Genomic DNA, 17611 nt, shown 5'->3' on the forward strand with positions numbered 1-17611 from the left:
TAGTTGCGCATGGTGCCATGGGAAGGCTGTACAAGTAGCGTGGTTCCATATGGCACTATATGGTGCATCTAGGGGAAAACTGTCATAATGTATCATCTGATGAAACGATCTGGATTCATACACATTTCGACAGTAAAAAAAAAAAAAACAAACCTTTGTATACCAACGTATACAAGGTTGAGCATGTGCAGGGAAAGTAGGAATCCTTATTACCATCCTAAGCTCCTGTGCCTGAGCTGCACTCTCACTTTTTGGCCTTGATTTATTACTGCATTTGCACATTTTTTTTTCCCCCAGTCCTAGATTATTTTCACCCATTTTTTGATTTGCATTAAATTCTTCTATTAACGCGCAACTGGTTTTTTTTGTAGTCTACTTTATATGCGTTTGCTATTTTTGCTGCACAGTTTTTGTTTTCCAGATGTTTGCGGCCAATCCATCGATGACCACTTTTTTTTTTGTATATTTTTAAAGTCTCTAAATTTTTGTGAAAATGTACTCCAGTGACCCTCCCTCTGGAATAAGGTTATGCATGCTTGCAATTTTTGGGCAAATTTAGGGACATGCAACTTTTTACATCTAAAAGAGAACTAAAAAACCCCCCAAAAAACAACATAAAGAGCATTTTTGATTTTGCACAACATTCATACATTTGCTGCAAAAAGAGTCAAATACTATAAGGACAAAAAAGAAAATGACTTTATAAAAAAACAAAAAAAAACAAATGCACCATGTATATATTTATAATGGAAAATCACCACTGACCTTTCTCTGTTCATCATCTTTGCAGTTTTGGATTTTGTCATCAAACACCTAAAAGGCAAAAAAAAGTATCCACAATGTCATAAAAGAAGAAATGAAATACAGAAAAAAGTCATAGTAAAAAATAAAATAAACTAAAGAGCAAGAAAACACACAAGGAGAAAGCTGGAGCCGTCCCTCAGAGGTGACAGTGACGCAGAAATCTGTATTTCTCCCCTCGCCGCTTGTCTAGATCATACAGAGAGTGAAATGGCAGCAGCCTGAGAATACGCAGGGTGGACGGCTGAGAAAGGAGTATTTAGCAGGGCGACAGAAGAAGGATCATTGACATGCAAGAGTGGCAATCAGCTCTGCCCCTAACAAAGGTATGTCTAATAATTACACAAGAGGCTCCGCAGCAGGAAGTGACCTTTATACATTAGCACATACACCAGTCACCGCCAATTAAAGGGGTCCTGCGCCTAATAATGAGCAAGGATCAAATAACCACGCAATACACGAAGGACTGACTTTCTGTGGATCCCGGTACTATACTATGGACAGAGCGATCATAGATCCGCATTTTACCTTTCTATGTGCGATGATGCAAGCTGTGGTAATGCTGCGATTTTACCACTACTCACGGGTGACTCCCGAAACTAATGTCTGCTTATAGCCGGATTATTTTTAACCACTTGCAGCACAATGTATGCTACTGTGAATGCGCAGGGAGAAGCCGCAGGACAGCTGTGATGGACAGCCCCACAAAGTCCCAGCCTTTTAACCCTTTAAACATTGCAATAAATTTTGCTGCTGTTGCAACAGGGGAGCACTGTCTATACCCCCACCAGTACCATTATAATTATTTTTTTTTATTATTATTATTTATTTATTTTTTTTAAACTAAAGAAGAGGAATCCTTCTTAGAGTACTTTCTTTTTCTAGGAGTTGGCTGCTTTGGATGATATAAACTAAATTAGAATTTTTTTTTGTTCTCCCCATAGAGCTTTGCTTGCAAGTTCCCGTACACCTCTAGGTCTAATCAGTAGAGTAAGGGTATGTTCACATATGGTGTTTTTTTTTTCTGCAGAAAAAAACAGAGTGTTGTCAGGAAAGTCGATGCATTTAATATTTGCATTTTTGCTTCCCTTCCCCCCCACGAAATGCTGAATTGACGAGCTGCAGCTTCTCCAAATACACCTGGAATCCGACCTCGTGATGTAACCTGGAAAAGAGCTGTAAAGTGTTACGTGCGGACATAGTCCTGGTCCATAACCCATCAGTCATGTCCTCGTGTACGTGAAAGAAAAGGGATAAAATACTGCCAGTAACCGGATGTCTGCAGGGAGCGGACCTCGGGATAAGAGATGCAGAGGGCGAGTTATTGTAGTGACTGCTATACTCCCGACATATTGGGAGAGAAGCTGGGAAACGCAATGCAGAAGGATCAATTAACCTTATGTAGACAATGAACTCCCACACCTCCTCTTATTGTATATATAGCCGTGTAGCACAAGTCATTTGACCAATTTCCTACCTATGGTCACACACTGTTAAGAGTCACCGAACAGAAGAGCATGGAGTTGCATGATGCGGCAGAGCGTCTTTAGTACCCAACACTTTCTTTGCTACATGTCCTCCCAGCACTCTGAACAACCTTATTTGGTACTTCTTCCAATCTCCTATCCCTGGTCTGTAAGGATGTTTGGGTCTGTATCTGTGCATCTTTTACCATAGCACTACTAGACAGTAGAGATGGGCGAACCCGAAACACAGACTTTCCCCAGAAGTCAGTTGCAATGATCGAAGTTCTGGGGGAAGTCCGGAGGGAGCGCAAGAAAAAGCGAGCGCAGAAAGAGAGTGAGCAAGAGAGCGCAAAAAAGAGAGTGAGCAAGAGAGCGCAAAAAAGAGAGTGAGCAAGAGAGCGCAAAAAAGAGTGAGCAAGAGAGCGCAAAAGAGAGTGAGCAAGAGAGCGCAAAAGAGAGTGAGCAAGAGAGCGCGAGAGACAGAACTGCAGCAATGTCACCAAATGCATGAGTTGTATTTTTTTCCTTTGTAATGAGTTTAGTTTATATATTTTTGGTTTTCTTACACACAAAAAAACAAACTTTCCATGCTGAAAATAAGCAGCCTAAAAGAAAAGGGCTATGTACCCAAGATACCAAGTGTTACAGTATTAACCCTAAAACAGACCAGATGGAAAAACTGACAGGCAATTTCCTTGAAGGGGCCTTGGATGTTATAGTTACAGGAAACATCAGTAAATCAAAATCGACAACAGAAAAAAAAAGTCTATTTTGTAATAAAAGACAATAAACAGACAGCCAAGTCCCACCCCTTTGGCTAAAGAGGCAGTGCTTAAACTGATAGAATGATAGAAATGATTGGGCGGCATGCATCAGGCACTGGCTGGATGATTTCAGCCAGGTATGTTTGCGGTGTTTCAGGGAAAAACATGCTTTGAAAAATGGTGGATTCTCCCCGCCAGCTCCCCTCGAGTGACGGGTCTCTCCCTGCATGCATGTGTAGGGAGAGACCTGTCAGTCATTGAAAGCAGGCGGGTAGAAACTTTCGTGGGACCCACTTTTTCAATTACTCACCTGTGCGGTTTTAAAGTATTTTTTTCTCTGAAATGCCGCAGCGTATACATGGCTGACATCATACGGGCAGCATCCTACAGCTGTCAGGTCCCTTTAAATGTTAATTTCTAGGTTTAAAGCTCCTAAGGGTTGATCGAGGCCAGAAGTTATCAGTTTGGGCCATTCCCAATACCAATCCAGTACAATATGGAAGGAGAAAGACATAAAAAAGAAAAAAGTCCAGTATCTGCGGAGTTTCCTTACCTTTATCTGATCTATTAAGATCTGAAGATAAGCGTCTGACTCGGCAAGCTTCTTATCGAAGTCCTGAACGCTCGGAACGAATCCAGACTCCACACCCTGCAAAAATAAAAATAATATACACAAAAAGGCCTTCATATTTTATATAGTCGTGGCAAAATGCCAATTGGGAAGTACATGGCTAATAGTTACCACAAGCCTACTCAACATTAGATATAATAATAGGAGAAGCCGAGTACATATAGGCATAAAAACAATATAGCTTTATTAGATACCAGATATAAAAGTAGCCACTGGAAGTGGCAGCATAGAATAGATAATAGATTACAAAGTACAGCACATAGTAATATGTATACAAAGTATATATACTAGACAAAATTCCCTCAAAGAGGCTCTATTTGGGCCACTTGGTACTTCTAGTTCTCCTGGCCCTTGGCCTGTCTATTACTTTTATCTACACTTGTGCTTGGTAAGCAACACTCTGTATTTATATTGACACTGTATACTTACCTGTGCACCTGTACAGACTTGTGCATATGTATGGTGTCTGCTATTTCTACTATTTTTTGTGCTTACCTTCTCCTCTTCCTCCACTTTGAGGGAATTTTGTCTAGTATATATACTTTGTATACATATTACTATGTGCTGTACTTTGTAATCTATTATCTATTCTATGCTGCCACTTCCAGTGGCTACTTTTATATCTGGTATCTAATAAAGCTATATTGTTTTTATGCCTATATGTACTCGGCTTCTCCTATTATTATATTAAAAATAAAAATAAAACTACTGTGAAATTAGTGTCTGAAGCTCAGAGCCGCGGTCACAAGGAGGATAACCAGACAGAAGCCTGCGAGCGTTACTGACACTGAAGATTACAGCTCCGCCGCTCTAATGAGGCTTTAGCGTGAAACGTATACGAGAACCACGATGCTCTCATCAAGGAGAACAAGCCAAACAATGCGGCGAGGCTCCGTGTCTGAATGTAAGAGAAAAAAGAAAAAGAAAAAAAAAAAAAAGTCCCAAAAGAAGGTGTACGGACACAGGATACTGTAGACAGATCAATCTAGTATTCTGCCTGCAGCGGAGCGCGCGGTGTACACAGCTCTGGGTGTAACCAGTAGGGCAACAAAATACTTTTTATTGAGCCTAAAGTAATGCATTGGAAAATAAACCAGCGAGAAAAGCTGCAAATATAAAAGAGGCGTAAAATAGGAAAAAGAGTAAAGTAACAGAAATAGAATTTATTCTCTCCTTCACCGACCTCCAATTTACAGCGTCCTCATTTCTGTGTCATCTCTAAAAGGGCAGGATGACTGTCTTATGCCACGTATCTCACATAGGGAGGGGGGCGCCGCTCCAGACGGCTGCTCTGCCAGCTCTTGGAAGAAGAAAAAGCGCTATATCCTCCCATTACAAAGCGAACGCAGCTATTCTCAGAGACGACACCCATACGGGCTACTAAGCACCTAAGCCTTGTTGTATGTACGCACAGAGCGACCTGTAGGGACCGTGCTTACACAGGAATAAGCCCTGACGCTGCACAGAGGGGTTTACGATGACAGCTGATAGCACCACAGGTCTCATCCAGTAAGCTGGCAAGAAAGAGCCACCACGGGGCCGGGCATGTACTGTGCCACAAATGCCAACTGATCCTGCCTAAATGGCAGGGTTACATCTATAAAATCACGCAAAACCATAAAACAAGCTAAATAATGTAAGTTTGAACTTGTTTAAATGCCCAGTACAAAAATCACCATCTTTAGCGCCACCTTAAAGGGGTGGTCTCCTTTCAGAAACTTTTATGCCATAGGTTGAGATATTTGGAAAACAAGGTATTACTAACCCTCTTTGGGTCTAGCATGTGTTCTCCAACATTACTGAGGTGATGTCAAGTCGACAGCGCTGCAGCCCATCAGTGAGCACAGTCAGAGCCAATGATGATCTGCAGCGCTATCGACGTGACGTCACTGCTGCAGTCAAACCACAAAGACCAGAATAGCGTCAGAGAGCCAGCGCTGGACCAGGGGAGGGCAAGTAATACCCACTGTTTTTTGGGGTTTTTTTCAGAACAGCTCAACATATGGTATAAAGTTTTCTGAAAAAGGACAACCCCTTTAATATACTGTAACAATGTTCAAAATTCAATTAGGCTATGTTCACACGTTGTGTTTTTGCTGCGTTTATTTTCTGCTGGCAAAATGCTCTCTAGGCAGTAAAGAAACTGATAACAAAAAAGTAGGTTTCGCTGCATTTTTGTCAGGTACATTTGTCTCTTGTGCATGCTGATAAAGTTTAGTGCATAAAAAAACATGATTTAACTTAAGTTTTTGCATCAAAAAATGCAGCAAAACCTGATACCTGCAGGGGTTGTTTTTTTTGCTGTATTTTTGCACTTGCTCATTGCTTTCTATGGGTGAAAAAAATGCTGAATGTAGTGACATGTTTCATTTTGCAAAAACGCAGCAGTTTGCCAAATCAGTCAGGAAAAACAAACAAACAAGTGTGTCCATGAGATTTCTGAAATATCAAAGCCTTTGCTAATACTGTAAAAAACAGCTTAAAATTTGCATTAAAAAAACTAAGCAAAAACGCAACGTGTGAACATAGCCTTACGTTTCCAAGTTATCAAAGCAAAATAGCAGAAGTGAAGGTAAGACGCAAAGTCACAATGTAGCAAAACACAAGAGCGCTAGAGATAAATATGAGACAAGGAAAGAAATTATACAAATGCCGACCTTATCTGGACAAAAAGGTTCAGCCGAAGTGAGAAAACCTGAAGACGAGACAATCGGGGTACAAGAAGGGCATCTGATATGAGAAAAATAACCTCCTGTCGATGAGGTGTGATGGGATATATTGTCACCTACCTACATCTAGCTCAGAGTCAACTGTAAATTAGAGATGGAGCCCGAAAAGGGGCAAAACTGATGAAAATGGAGTCATATAATAGCCAGAGATGAGGGTTATTCTGAAAAGTTACTGGAAAGTAAATGCAATGTGAATATAGCCTCAAAAGAGTATTCCGGTTGGCAAAAGTTGTCATCTACTGACCGGGTAAGCGAGACCTTTTAGATCAGAGGACCCCCCCACACACACACACACACACATCCAATTGCCCCCTTTTATTCCAGGTAGACCAGATATCTGAGCACCCTATTTAGCAATGGCTTTTACATGCTCCACTAGGATGTAATAATGGCAGCAATCTTACTAAACTGATAACTGATCGCAGCGGTACTGATTATACGCAGCGGTGGCATTTCTCTTTGAAGTTGTGCTGCGCAGTCTGAACTTTGTGTACAGCTATTGTGGCCGGGGTGGAGGAGAAGGGTTGAGCTGTAAATAAGAAGGGGGCTCGTTATATGGACCGGTTAACCCTTTACCTCCCAAATCAGCTAAGCAGGAGCGCTGAATAGAACATCAGCTGTGGCTGCCAAAGTCAGCAGGGTAGGAGCGGAGGGATGAATAAGGTATTTGTGTAATATCTGTGTGAGGTCTGTGCCAAAAAGTAATCGCTTACCTTCTAAGAGCTTAATAGCAAAGCCTCAGAAGCGGCCGTAATCTGCACTCCTGGACGGTAGAAGGAGAAACACGGGAGAGTGAAGAAAACAAACGCACACACCCCATAATAAAATAAAAGGGGATTTACTAAAGCACCACCCTGGTCGGAAAGTGTAAGAAAAACTCTTCCTCTACATTATATTCCAAATTGTACAGATATCCTCTATCCATAGAAGAGGCAAAAGTTCTGGATTTCTGGACGTCAGACCACTGGTGCCAAAAACAGGGCTGTAAAGACCCCGATCTCTATGAAGCAAAAGTCAAGCATGCACACTCTTCCACTCCATTCGATAACTTACTTGTTGGGGGTCCAACCAATCCTGAGAACATGCTCAACAGCCGCTCTACTCATTGCTCTATGGGATTACCAGGAATAGCCGATTACTATTCTATCTAGCAGAGAAACAATGGAGCGGAGGTTCAGCAAGTGCACCTTAAAAGAGTACTCCCATCTCCATGATCCTATCCCAATATGTAGTTGGAATAAAAAAAATATCAGGAGGTCAACATTTTGGATTTTTAAAACATTTTCCAAGCTGTTGTTATAAAGTATTCTAATTTACTGAGATAATGACTTTTGTGTTTTCATTGGCTGTAACCCATAATCATCAACATTAACAGAAATAAACACTTGAAATAGATCACGCTGTTTGTAATGACTCTATATAATATAGGAGTTTCACTTTTTAAATTGAAGAACTGAAATAAATTAACTGTTTGATGATATTCTAATTTAGTGAGAAGCACTTGTAGTTCTCCTGATAGCTTATGTTGCTTACCCCATGTGCAGGGCATTGCAGTAGCTTCGGTATCCGTGGTTACAACCATTCATATAGTGACAGTTACCAGTAGTTGCTATTAGTGGTCGTAACCATAGATACCTAAGCTACTGTAATGCCCTGCACATGGGGTAAGCGACATAGCCAATCAGAAAAACTATACTACATTTCTAATTGAAGGCATTTGCTGATATTATTATTATTATTATTATTATTATTAATAATAATAATAATATTATTACTACTACACCTACTACATATTGGAATAGGATCTTGGAGATGGGAAGACCCCTTTAACTCCATTCAAGACAGAGTTCTAGCCCCATTCTCACAACTGCTGGGTGTCTGAACATGGGGCCCCCCAGCGATCAATAACTCATCTTCTACCCTATGTGTAAGGGATAGCTTGAAACTTGGGGATCAGACCCATATAACTTTACATGCACTTACAATAAAAAAAAAAACTTTAGTGATAATAAGGTGACTGTTTCTATGACTAGTGGTCACTATATCCTCTGCCTAGAAGATATAGTCACAAACGCAACTTCCTTCCTGCCTTTTCCTATAAACGAAGTAGGCACAGGTAGTACTGCTTCCTTGCCTCTTCCTGTGTGGTGAATCTTGCTGCCACCTCTCCAATTCTTTAGGCCTTAGGCTTAGGAAAGACATAACGTTCTGTGTGCATAAGCACTTTAGATGGAAGCGATACACAGCCGCTCCTGTCCAGGATGACAGCAGAGTGTCTTCATCTGCCGACCATGACACAGGCAGTAATACCACGTGGCACAAAGTGAGCAGAGCAGACATGGCAGGATTTGTGACCAGATAAAAAATGTCAAACCAGGATTAAAGGTGTTTCATGAACTACTTTAATGGCTCATGAACTCTCTGGCTGCGTATGATTAATGTCTGGATGTAAAGGGGTGTCTGGTGCATAACAGTGTCAGCGATATAGATAGTACGAGCCGCTGAGATCAGTGATTGACTGCAGAGGTGAAACGCTCTGTCAACATGACAGCCAAAATACTGATCTGAGCAAAGAGAGTGAGCCAGGGCCTGACTAGGGGAAGGCAAGTATCTGCTCTATTATGTTACATACAGTACAGACCAAAAGTTTGGACACACCTTCTCATTTAAAGATTTTTCTGTATTTTCATGACTATGAAAATTGTACATTCACACTGAAGGCATCAAAACTATGAATTAACACATGTGGAATTATATACTTAACAAAAAAGTGTGAAACAACTGAAAATATGTCTTATATTCTAGGTTCTTCAAAGTAGCCACCTTTTGCTTTGATGACTGCTTTGCACACTCTTGGCATTCTCTTGATGAGCTTCAAGAGGTAGTCACCGGAAATGGTCTTCCAACAATCTTGAAGGAGTTCCCAGAGATGCTTAGCACTTGTTGGCCCTTTTGCCTTCACTCTGCGGTCCAGCTCACCCCAAACCATCTCGATTGGGTTCAGGTCTGGTGACTGTGGAGGCCAGGTCATCTGGCGTAGCACCCCATCACTCTCCTTCTTGGTCAAATAACCCTTACACAGCCTGGAGGTGTGTTTGGGGTCATTGTCCTGTTGAAAAATAAATGATGGTCCAACTAAACGCAAACCGGATGGAATAGCATGCCGCTGCAAGATGCTGTGGTAGCCATGCTGGTTCAGTATGCCTTCAATTTTGAATAAATCCCCAACAGTGTCACCAGCTAAGCACCCCCACACCATCACACCTCCTCCTCCATGCTTCACAGTGGGAACCAGGCATGTAGAGTCCATCCGTTCACCTTTTCTGCGTCGCACAAAGACACGGTGGTTGGAACCAAAGATCTCAAATTTGGACTCATCAGACCAAAGCACAGATTTCCACTGGTCTAATGTCCATTCCTTGTGTTCTTTAGCCCAAACAAGTCACTTCTGCTTGTTGCCTGTCCTTAGCAGTGGTTTCCTAGCAGCTATTTTACCATGAAGGCCTGCTGCACAAAGTCTCCTCTTAACAGTTGTTGTAGAGATGTGTCTGCTGCTAGAACTCTGTGTGGCATTGACCTGGTCTCTAATCTGAGCTGCTGTTAACCTGCGATTTCTGAGGCTGGTGACTCGGATAAACTTATCCTCAGAAGCAGAGGTGACTCTTGGTCTTCCTCTCCTGGGGCGGTCCTCATGTGAGCTAGTTTCTTTGTAGCGCTTGATGGTTTTTGCAACTGCACTTGGGGACACTTTCAAAGTTTTCCCAATTTTTCACACTGACTGACCTTCATTTCTTAAAGTAATGATGGCCACTCGTTTTTCTTTACTTAGAATTTGTAGTATGGCAAGAAAAAAGCAGCTAACAGTCTATTCAGTAGGACTATCAGCTGTGTATCCACCAGACTTCTGCACAACACAACTGATGGTCCCAACCCCATTTATAAGGCAAGAAATCCCACTTATTAAACCTGACAGGGCACACCTGTGAAGTGAAAACCATTTCCGGTGACTACCTCTTGAAGCTCATCAAGAGAATGCCAAGAGTGTGCAAAGCAGTCATCAAAGCAAAACGTGGCTACTTTGAAGAACCTAGAATATAAGACATATTTTCAGTTGTTTCACACTTTTTTGTTAAGTATATAATTCCACATGTGTTAATTCATAGTTTTGATGCCTTCAGTGTGAATGTACAATTTTCACAGTCATGAAAATACAGAAATTTCTTTAAATGAGAAGGTGTCTCCAAACTTTTGGTCTGTACTGTAATATATATATATACATACATACATACATACATACATACACATACATTTCTGCAAAGAATTGAGGAAATTAGCAGTTTTGGCTTTAAAATTTCTCCCCAAAAACAGCTAATAAATGCTCTGTGGACGAAAATAATGCTTGCATATTATTAGAAATACTATAAATCCCAAGCTTTCCTTTGTAAGCCGCTGCTGCTATTAGTAGCTGATAAATATTACATGAGGTGGTCTGTGTGCCCTGTCTCACACTGTATATGACTCCGCTCCTAAGGACACGCCGCTCTCTTTATGGCCTGCAAACCATGTACTGTGCTGCAATCCATCCATATGAAGGAAGGGAGGGGGGCGTTATTGCTGCAAAGCTGCTTGGCTTGTGGATGCGAGCGAGGAAATGTGGGACAGCTGGGAGATCTCTCCGACAGGAGCCACGGATTGGTGGAAAAAATAACGTAAGAAAGATTAAGAGATAAGACCCTTATATTCATCAGCGCGGTATGAGAGCAGGGGCGACGGAAGCCACTGGGAATGTAGGGAGAAAACAAAATTAAACCTTTAGTTTTCAATTCCTTACTACAAAAATAAGAAAAAAAGATGTACAGACAAAGGAGCATCTTGTTCATTTACGAATCTACTTTGGTCACTGATATAAAAATTTGTGATCGAGAATAATGTCACATTAGCATGTGGCTGAAAAGTGGGGTCCTGGAGTTGGTTACTGGTGGGCCCTTGGCACCCCAGTCCAACACTGATGGTGGGCACCATGAATCAGATCCTGCTTCCTTTCAGAAACCGTCTGAAGAGATGACCGAGGACTATAAGGAAAGCCCTAACTATTCCGACATGGGGGCGGTTTCTCCCCACGCGGCGCTAGTTGATTGACAGGTACCCACCCATAGTTTTGGCAGCACAAGTTACAGGTTCTCTTTAATAACTTGCGGATCCCTCCAATCCAGAGACCAGGGCTCTGAAGTGCCCTTCTCTAGTTTGGCCGTGGCCGAGCATGCCCAGCCCCGCGCCGTTCACTGTCTGTTACTGCTGGACCTAGGCAAGTACAGCGCTGGGTTATTTCTAGCAGTCCCATAGACAATGAGCAGAGCGATGGGGCGCATACAAATATACAGCACAACTACAATATTAAAAGCAGAAATCTATGCTTAATGAATATGCTTAAAGGCTCGTATTCATTCGCTGGTGGACCCACTGCCATAAAATCCCACCGCCGATCGGCTACATAGAAGTGGACATTTATTAGCCTGTTTAGGGAGGCTGCAACAAGCAAAAAACTGCAGCTGATAGATCGTTTTGTGTGCACAGGCTGTCATTGTCCTTGACAGCACATGTCCTGTTTACACAGGATGATGTGCTGCCGAGAAGGACGATTTTTTTTTTTTGTTTGCTTGTTTTTTAAGCAAGCGTTTTGCTAGTTGGTAAAAGTGATTATCCATGATAGTCTGCCAATCAGGCAGTGTAAATGCACCCTGAGATCGCATTCACACTGCGATGGGCGCATGTGCTGCAAAAGCTCCGCATCATCCCAGCGTATACTTCCAAAGCACGCTGCAAACAGTGTGAACAGACTCTATAATGGACGTGGGAAAGGTCCAAGATCGCATTTTCTAATTCAGCAAATGTCATGTTAATACTAGAAATACCAGTCATATGGAATACAATGGCTTCTTGGACAACTTTTGAAAATCCCAGCTAAACAGTATTATTGTGATCATAAGACTAGGTGGTTAAAAGCAGAAGGCAGGCTGCGGCACAGAAAGTCCCCATTTTCCACTCGAAACGTCTCAGAAAAAAAACAAAATCATATTTGCTTCACACTGGCGTTCTGGTCCGGTGCCAGTCCCCTACGTGCTGCTCAAATCTATAATTGTAATGATAATTGGCAATTTGTTAAAATGCCATGGATTGCTGGACGCAATGTCCTTTTGCCAGTGTTACAAACTCCAACTCAATGTCAATGGTACAGAAAAAAAAAAAATTATATATATTATTCGACATTAGTGAAGCCCCAGAGCAACATTTCAACTCTAAAAAGAATCTTTCCAAATTTGATATATTTAAGACGTATCCTTCGCCGGCGGCCGGATATCAACAGTAAATGGAGCCATGTTCACGGTGTAGTGGCCTCTCCTGGTTACTTCAGATAAACTCTCATTCAAGTGAATGGGAGCGGCCACTACATGACCCAAATAAGTCATCGATATCTTAGGACCGGAAGACCCACTTTATGCTACACAGGTTAGGTCATGTTCACATTGAATCCTCCCACGTAACTTGTGATGTATATGCTAAACAGAGGCAGCCGCCTATATTTTAGGGTAAAAACCCAATGTGACCCACCCTGGTCCAGATGGAAGTTGGTGGAGTCTGCTGATAATCTAACATGTATGTACAGTGGGGAAAATAAGTATTCGATACACTGCAGATTTTGCCAGTTTTCCCACCTACAAAGAATGGAGAGGTCTGTATTTTTTATCACAGGTCACTTCAACTGTGAGAGACAGAATCTAAAGATAAAAACTCAGAAAATCACATTGTATGATTTTTAAAAAATTAATTTGCATTTTATTGCATGAAATAAGTATTTGATCAGCCACCAACCAGCAAGAATTCTGGCTCTCACAGACCTGTTAGTTTTCCTTTAAGAAGCCCTCCTACTCTGCACTCATTACCTGTATTAATTGCACCTGTTTGAACTCGTTACCTGTAGAAAAGACACCTGTCCACACAATCAATCAATCATACTCCAACCTATCCACTATGGCCAAGACCAAAGCGCTGTCTAAGGACACGAAAGGTCAAAAATTGTAGACCTGCACAAGGCTGGGATGGGCTTCAGGACAATAGGCGAGCAGCTTGGTGAGAAGACGACAACTGTTGGCACAATTATTAGAAAATGGAAGAAACACAAGATGACTGTCAATCGTCCTCCGTCTGGGGCTCCATGCAAGATCTCGCCTCTTGGGGTAAGAATGATTCTGAGAAAGGTCAGGAATCAGCCCAGAACTACACGGGAGGACCTGGTCAATGACCTGAAGAGAGCTGGGACCACAGTCTCAAACAGTACCATTAGTAACAAACTACGCCGTCATGGATTAAAATCCTGCAGGGCAAGCAAGGTCTCCCTGCTCACGCCAGCACATGTCCAGGCCCATTTGAAGTTCGCCAATGACCATCTGAATCATCCAGAGGAGGCATGGGAGAAGGTCATAAAGGTCAGATGAGACCAAAATAGAATTTTTTGGTACCAACTCCACTGGCCATGTTTGGAGGAAGAATAAGGACGAGTACAACCCCAAGAACACCGTCCCAACCGTGAAACATGGTGGAGGAAACATCATACTTTGGGGGTGCTTTTCTGCAAAGGGGACAGGACGACTTCACTGTATTGAAGGAAGGATGGATGAGGTCATGTATTGCGAGATTTTGGCCAACAGCCTCTTTCCCCCTAGTAAGAGCATTGAAGATGGGTTATGGCTGGGTCTTCCAGCATGACAATGACCCGGGCAACAAAGAAGTGGCTCCGTAAGTAGCATTTCAAAGGATCTGGAGTGGCCTAGCCAGTCTACAGGCCTGAACCCAATACAAAATCTTTGGAGGGAGCTGAATCTCAATGTTGCCCAGCAACAGCCCCGAAACCTGAAAGATCTGGAGAATATCTGTATGGAGGAGTGGGCCAAAATCCCTGCTGCAGTGTGTGAAAACCTGGTCAAGAACTACAGGAAACGTCTGACCTCTAATTGCAAACAAAACTTTCTGTACCAAATAGTAAAGTTATGTTTTTCTATTGTATTCAATATTTATTTCATGGAATAAAATGCAAAGTAATTATTTAAAAATCATACAATGTGATTTTCTGGATTTTTTTTTACATTCCGTCTCTCACAGGTGAAGCGTATCGATGATAAAAATTACAGACCTCTCCATTCTGTGTAGGTGGGAAAACTTGTTAATCGGTAGTGTATCAAATACTTATTTTCCCCACGGTATAAGGGCAGCCGGACACTTCTCATGTTCCTGCTACAGGGGTAGAGTAGAGAAGCATAAACGCTCGGTACTATGCCTCCTCTGAAAATGCACTTTTTAGTCCTATACCCGCTACAAGGGAACATTTTTGCAAACCAGTCATTTGAGACTAGACTCGGACACCACAGAGCTGTGTGCACAAGCACTGAGGGTACGGTCCATTTTTTCCACATCCTGTTTTGTTAAATAAATCAAAGTGGCGCTCACCTCGAAAGGTTTACTCAAGCAAAAGGTGCACAAACATACACATTGTTTGAGCAGACAGAACATGACTGCAATGTGACAACCAAATTCCTACACAACAATACAAGAACATTTATGGATCCTCTGCTGGCTGCACTCAGCATGGAAAGTGCAGCTCACATGAACATTGCCCCCCTGTAACCTGCAGAAAGATAGGACATTTGATAATTTGTACAATCCCCGATTTAACATCCGTTCAGGACCCTCATCTCTTAGCCTAAGTGGAGAGCAGCCACATGGAGGGTCTTTACCCCCTGAGGATCTGTACTGTCCTGTACTGCACAGAAAACACATTGATAGAAAGAGGCACTATGTAATACTGAATTTCTCTACTGGTGGCCCTACAGAGAAATCAAACCCTTACTGTCCTTTTCCCCACAGATTACAGCTAATGGCTACGGGGTTTCAACAGAATAACACTAAGGCTATGTTCACACGTTGCTTTTTTGCTGCTTTTGTCTGCAGCCAAAACCTGATCTCTTGGATGTAAAAGAAAAAAAAAAAAAAAAAAGGATGCAGCCAAAAAGCATGTTTTGATGGCTTTTTTTGCTGCTTTTCTTATTGCGTTTTTTGCTGTATTCTTCAGGATCCCAAAGTTCAGCCTGGCCTCCACTATCCAAGCCATATGTGGAACCATAAAACATTTTTGGCAAAAAAAAGCAATTTGATCAAATTATTTAGTGGAAAAAGTTTTGTGTCTGAAAAAAAAAATAGTGACTATTCTGAACAAAAATGTTCATACAAGTTCATGAAAAAGTACACAACTGCAAATGTAAAAACAACAGAGGGAGTGGAATTGGTCAGGCATAGTTTACCTCAGGGCTGTGGAGTCGGAGCCCATTTTGGTGGAGTCGGTATAAAATGGACCAACTCCGACTCCTAAAATATATAATAAATTGGGTACAGTAGTTCAATGCAGTTTGTGGGGAATATTTTTTCATAATAATTTGGGAAAGTTATGAAATGTCCTATAAATGTCTGTCCTATTCCTGATCTAAGGGTCTAGTCTTTTAGCTGAGATTAATCTGTGCTACAATAAATTTATCACTTAAACATGAGCCATGTATGAGGGAGTTGGATGTTTGGCTTACTGACTCCACAGAACTGGTTTACCCAAGACAATGGCAGAGCATTGAGTTTGTAGACATTGTTTACTTTCACTCATTGGCCGGGCACTGTTTACTTTAATGCATCGATCTGGCATTATTTACATTCACGCATCTGTCGGACATTGTTTACTTCCATGCATTGATCGGACAATGTTTACTTCCACACATTGGTCGGGTATTGTTTACTTCAACATGTTGGTCGGACATTGTTTACTTCCACATATTGGTCGAGCATTACTTACTTTCCCACATATCACTAATGTAATTAAACTGTACTAATACTACCAACATCCAGGCTCAGATGAGGAAACCAAGACATTTTGATTTAAATTTGAGAAAAATCAGAAAACTAAATACAAAAAAATACATACAAACACACGATAGGGTGCCGGGCTGTACCAAGACTGGCAAGGAGCGAGAGAAGAAGAGAATTCCTATTTATTAATTTGTGAAGTGCTCTGGGAACCAGGCAGCGAGACCTGCACTATTTAGATGGGGATCTGCCATTGCACACTTTCCAGCAGATCAGACATCCTCAGACAGCTCTGGTGTTAGATTTTCACAGAAATTGTACATTATTTTATGTAGTTGCACTGCACAAGTGCATTAAGGTCTCGTTCATTGCAACAGGAGCGAAGAAAGATGAAGCAATCTCCCACAGCAATAACAATGATCGTTGTTTTTGCTGTTTGTTTTATGAGTCATTTATATTGTGTTGTGTCTGTTCTTTGCTAACTTGTTTCTATGTGACGGTGAATAGTTCTTACACTGACACCCTGCGATTTCCTTCTATGGTTTTATGGAGTTCATATACTATGTACTAATATTACATAACTAATATATAACAAGAATCAAGATTTGTCATAATTTGGAGTGTGTGCTCTAGTCCGACACACAGTATATGGAGAAAACTATTGGTACGTGATTGAATTTAGAGTGTACATTCAGTCCAATTGCACTGGTGTATAACATGCGGCCCCTTGCTCCCCAGTGTATAACATGCAGCCCCTCGCCCCCCCCAGTGTATAACATCCGACCCCCCTGCCTTCAGTGTATAACCTCCGGCCCCCCGCCGTGCCGTCAGCCTGTACCAACATGTGAAAGAACGGCCGGTGGTGCAGAGCTCACAGATACCAGCGCGGTCCTGTAATAGGAGTCACCGGGATAACAAGTCCGTTCATGACATTTCTTCCTCCATCACCTGTGAGTGATATTACTAAGAAGTGGAGCCGCAGCAACTCAGCCACGAAGTGAAGACCCTGTAAGGTTACAGAGCGGGGGGCCGAGTGCTGAGGAGCAGGGGAGCAGGGGGAAGAAAAGTCACCACCGCTCTGCTGACCCCATAACTGCAGAGTCCAGACCTCCTCTGGTATAACATCGGCACAAATGCTGCGCCCCCGCTGGGAGCTTCATGGCCTAGCAGCTGCCGGCAGCCTTACATCACCAAGCACAATGAGGAGCGTCGGATGGAGTGGTGTAAAGCCACCACCACTGGACTCTGGAGGAGATGTGTTCTGTGCAGTGACGGATCACACTTCTCTATCTGGCGTCTGATGGAGGAGTCTGGGTTTGG

General features: G+C 42.2%; 1 protein-coding gene across 5 annotated transcripts in view; it reads right to left on the minus strand.

Moving 5' to 3' along the window:
• OSBPL9 (oxysterol binding protein like 9) overlaps positions 1-17611 on the minus strand; it is a 101049-nt gene that overhangs the window by 38682 nt on the left and 44756 nt on the right. For 4 of the 5 annotated variants that reach the window (XM_073643485.1, XM_073643484.1, XM_073643487.1 and 1 more), the window contains 2 exons: positions 3585-3680; positions 766-813 (listed from right to left, as the gene is read on the minus strand). In XM_073643485.1, coding sequence (XP_073499586.1) covers positions 766-813; positions 3585-3680 — 144 coding nt within the window. Of the gene's footprint in view, positions 1-765; positions 814-917; positions 1136-3584; positions 3681-17611 lie in introns of those variants that run through there. The other variant, XM_073643488.1, reaches the window with a different exon arrangement.

This window comes from Phyllobates terribilis, unplaced genomic scaffold, assembly GCF_046119375.1.
Source record: "Phyllobates terribilis strain yellow unplaced genomic scaffold, ASM4611937v1 Scaffold_8__6_contigs__length_399053987, whole genome shotgun sequence".
NCBI lineage: Eukaryota > Metazoa > Chordata > Amphibia > Anura > Dendrobatidae > Phyllobates > Phyllobates terribilis.